Raw genomic sequence first — 4,774 nt, 5'->3', positions numbered from 1 at the left:
TTCGTTGTAAATTTGCTCTCTTGCAAGTATTGAATCGCAACGCCAGAATTGCCCATATTAAATTACAGCCCGTGTTGAATTACACAAGCGCCCAATGTTTCTGTATCTGATTTTAAATAAAAAAGCCAGAAACTCTTGAACTTTTTTATGATAAAACAATAATAACCGCTGTTATAGATAATTTTTAATTAAATATTTTTTTATATAAATTTTACATTTTGCAACACTGGGAACTACAAAACGGAATGCCTCTTTACCCAAAAACCACGTGTTCCGTATTATTTTGATTAGTGACTCTTTTCGACTGAATCAAGACGTATTCTCGTACGCCTTTCTCCTTGATGACATCATAGGTGCTCAGCGCTCGAGCCGAGCTTTTACAACTTTAGCACATCCCTACTAAATTATACTACAAAACCTGAATTTCTTTTTTGTGTCCCAAGGCTTCAATTTTTTCAAGACAATCATCAAATGTGTATTTTGGATACAAGCGATGAGCCCAGTGTTCAATTTTACCCATCAACATATCTAAATCTTTAAACTGTAACCACAAGAGAGTTAAAATGGACCAAATTATTCAACATTACATTCATACCTCATGTCCCTTTCCTTTGAATTGAATACCTTTGAAATAAGAGTCAATAGCTGGTAAACCACGAGCTCCAAGCAGTCTGATAAAAAATAATGCCACTGAAACATTGCCTAGGCATATGCTTGTATATTTATTGGACATTATTTTTGGACCAGTTTTGACATAACACATTTAATTAAAAAAATAAATGTTTGACCGGTCAGTTGTGCTCATTTAAATGTGCACATTTTTAAGCACTGCGAGCCAATGTGCTGGTCGCACTTTTTCAACGACCACACTTTTTTGCACATTTTGCGGAAATGCTGGCAACTTATGTTGCCCAAAAAGGTGAAATGGTAGTTATTTTATATTTACCTCTTGGAATCAAGCTTTGGTCCTCTGTTTATGGTTCTTTTCTTTTTAGTTGTACCAGCTCCATCTATATCCATATCCGCAACATGAGTTCCATCATTTTCCACTGCACCAAATATGTGTATTCTTTTATTAAAAAAATGTTATTGAACTGTATAGCTTACATGTTCCGCTTGTTTAAATTATATAGGACTATACAAGGAAAAAGGTACACTTTTTCCGCTAGGAGGCGATGACAAATTCATTTCTCTATTTTATAGTGGGCAGCTAGTTTCACGTTTTTTTTTAAAGAGAGTAGTTAGTTTCAAACTTCTAACCCCTATCATCTAACCCCGAACTAGTGCTAATCAAACAAAAAAAAACTTGAATAAAAATAAAAAAGTATTCCACTGTGCGGGACTCGAACCTGATAAAAATAAAACAAAGAGAGTAAACGACCGCACGCAAACCATTACACCACAGACATGATGAGATGACAGTAAAGAGAACGAAAGAGCATATTATATAACCGACCTAATGTGTGAAAGATCTTCTTACTAGTGTTTTATGTATTTATATAGGCATTATATTATTATTTAATTAATTTGTTTTACACCTATTTACACTTTGTAGTGTTGTTTTGTGCATTTTTTTCTTATTTTTTAATTTAAATAATTACCGACACTTAGCCAAAAAGGGTACCCTTTTCTTCGAATAGTCCCATGGGTTATTAGGAACCATTACTCTACTTTCATTTTTTCCATATCTGATATATGTAGATAAAACTAATATATTTTGAGACTAACATTTCTATTGGTCACAAGGGACAGGAATACTAACACATACGATATACCTTGTGTTGAGGCAGGGACTGTTGGTGAAAACGATTCCTGCTGATCAGCAACTGTAGTTTCTTGAAAGAAAAGGTTATCTGGTCCGTCATCAAGTTCCATTGTGCTTCACGGCTTACATTAGAAAAGAGATATTGTTTACTTCCATAATAAAGTTGCATTTGGCGGCAAATACGTCAAAACAGGTACTTTCCCGTGATCGATATCGCTATATTATATCGAGTTTCAATTTCGCGCACATTTGTTTTATATACCTTACTTCCAAAAAATGTGTTTTTAAGTGACGATAATTAAATAGTATACGTCACCTTAAGAAAAAGAGATTTATTAAAACATTTTTTTGCCTTCAAGCGTAGGCGAAATTGTTGAGCACGTCAGTGTCCCCAAATTCCCTTTTTGTCAATCAGTTATTCTTGTTGGGTAAATTAGCTGACTCACATCCTAAATGGCATCGTAGATGGTTTCCACGAACAGGGATTTTCAACTCGCTCGTCTCTTTTCTTCGGTAATACTATTGCATGTCGGGTTAGATCGGCTTTAAGCAATTAATTGTATCGGTAAAAATAAAACATGGGAAGTTTCAAGCGAACATAGTCGTTTCTAACACTGTTATAATTTTTTCAAGTGCAACACTGCGTAGTCTCTATATGTCGTCTAAGAGCGGGAGAAAGTGGGACACTTAGGCATATATTTCAAAAATTGTAATATATATGATGATTCTCGGTGATAACATGAATTTGTACCTTCACACCTATATTATATGGAAACACCTAATGAAGTATAATAAAACACAAGAGGAATCACCTAGACATTTGCAGGGTAGAAGTCAAATACTTAAAAATCTTGATTAATATATGAATTTATTATTAAAAATACACGTATAGCTAAACATCACGAAATAATATTGTAGGCTTTTAAAGTGTTACCTACACCATACTATTGTATAAATAATGGCATTCTTCAACAATAATAGGTATTGCCGGAACAACTAATTGATATAGTGTATGTCCCATAAATGTATTTTAATGTATAACCCCAAACTTGGTACTGCTACACTGTATTTGGCATATAGGTCACTTCTGTTTTTAGGTGCTCGAGACCTACTTTTAAATACATTTTGTATGCATTATAATCTTGTGGTTATATAAGTCTCGATAATAGTCGAATTATCCATGACGTATAAACTAATGAGTTACAAATAAACCTCATTCCCGCAAAACTACTATGAGGTAAAGTGGGACCCCAAGTTTTATATTAATAATATTCCTCCGTTTATGTGTACTTCAACAAGTTCAACCGGGTGTGCTAGTTTCTTTATATCGCATAAACTTAATATATGTATATTGAAACCGATAGATTGTGTTGATTGCGGCCATAATTTAGGACAAAAAACTATTTTTATTGTGTACTTACCTTAGTTTCTCTCTGAAAACTAAAACTAGTTTTCTTAGACAAAATCACACCGTAAGTAATATTCATGCATATTTTAATAAACTGTAATACTAGAAGATTCAAACTCGTAAACTACAAAAATCCGCCGGTTTTCATTTGATTTAGCAAACATTTGAAATTTGCAGCTTACTATTACGTATTTTCACTTTTTTCACGCTATAAAACCATACGGTTTTGAGTGTTTTCATTTACCACCGATTTAAAAATATTTCTCACGCCATGTCCCACCCCACGCCCCACTATATATCTCACACCAGCATATACATCATCGTTTATTTAAATGTATAAAGGTTATTTATGAAATGGAATGGGAAACATCGGAATGGGAAACTTGATAATTGGGAGAAATGTGGTACACATAAAATATCGGTAAAACCAGGAGGCCAACAGATACGACACTCATCGAACTAATTATAAAACCCGTGAACATCGCTGTGAGACCTGTGATTTAAAAGCCTGGTATCATATTACAGAGTCTATAAGGTAACATAAGCAAATAAAAAAGTGATCTATAAAAAAGAAGTAAAATTATACATGCTATGATAAAACAACTTGAGAACTGACACATTTACCCAAATATTGTTCCGAGAGTATACATTTGCTAACGTGGCATAGAGAGTGGGCGATTTCTTTAAGTATAAGTTTCGGCAACCAAGCAAACCTCCACATATCTGGACGAGTTAGGTATTAACTGGTAGTCTTTTGAATTGCACACTGAGTCGTTCGTAATTCAAGAAATGACAAATCTTTGTATTCTATTTCAACATGTGTCAGTTTTTGTGCTCATTCAGTTGAGCTATTCTCTCTTGTTAATTTCACTGAAGAGTTGGAGTTTTTGAGTTATCGAGTGTCGTTAGCGAAAAACCGGTAAAATGTAGTTGCCTTTTTCGACTCGGTCTGTTGAATGTCGGAGGATTATTTCTCCTCACTTTGTGGTTGTACGGTCGAAGCGAGCACAAGGGTGTTGTTCTGCTTTTCCTTCACAACGGTGATACAGAACAAGAAGCCGAGGGAAGTTAGTAGCGTTGGTTTACTGATTGTATTATAGCAACAACTTAAGCACAATTTTAAGTTTATTTTTAGTAATACATTGTATTTGTACAGTACATAGTATAGACGGTAAAACAATTGATGTTTAGTTCCTATATTAGCGAAATTTAAAACTGCAGTTACAAGCACAATTTTAGGTTTATTTTTAGTAATACATTGTATTTGTACAGTACATACTATAGACGGTGAAACAATTGATGTTTAGTTCCTATATAGCAAAATTTAAAACTGCAGTTACAGTAGTTCACTAGAACACTCCTACTATTATTTAGCAAAAAAAATTAAATTAGTTTTAACTTTTATTCTTACACTTTATGATATTGCGCATGTTTATAAAGCTAGGTTCTTACATTAAGAATATCTCCACACCAAGTTAGAGTGGGGTTGGGTATAACAAATTTGAAATTAATCCATACAATTACAAACACATGTGAAATATTGCTGTCAGGAAATAACATCACCTTTATTTGGAATGTGTTTGCATGACAATGTCCTAATG

General features: G+C 33.6%; 1 protein-coding gene across 1 annotated transcript; it reads right to left on the bottom strand.

The window, feature by feature from the left end:
• Positions 1 to 418: 418 nt before the first annotated feature.
• Positions 419 to 2,010, bottom strand: LOC100185057 (TIMELESS-interacting protein; the record flags this gene model as incomplete). Its single annotated transcript, XM_002125434.5, is given in 4 exon segments — positions 419 to 541; positions 596 to 671; positions 947 to 1,049; positions 1,776 to 2,010. Coding segments are annotated over 4 exon segments (402 nt in total), but the record flags the coding sequence as incomplete, so codon positions are not given.
• Between the last annotated feature and the right edge of the window lie 2,764 nt (positions 2,011 to 4,774).

The sequence above is a fragment of the Ciona intestinalis genome, chromosome 4, assembly GCF_000224145.3.
Source record: "Ciona intestinalis chromosome 4, KH, whole genome shotgun sequence".
Classification (NCBI taxonomy): domain Eukaryota; kingdom Metazoa; phylum Chordata; class Ascidiacea; order Phlebobranchia; family Cionidae; genus Ciona; species Ciona intestinalis.
Note: the sequence above shows the minus strand (reverse complement) of the source record. Positions and strands in the feature narration are given on the sequence as shown.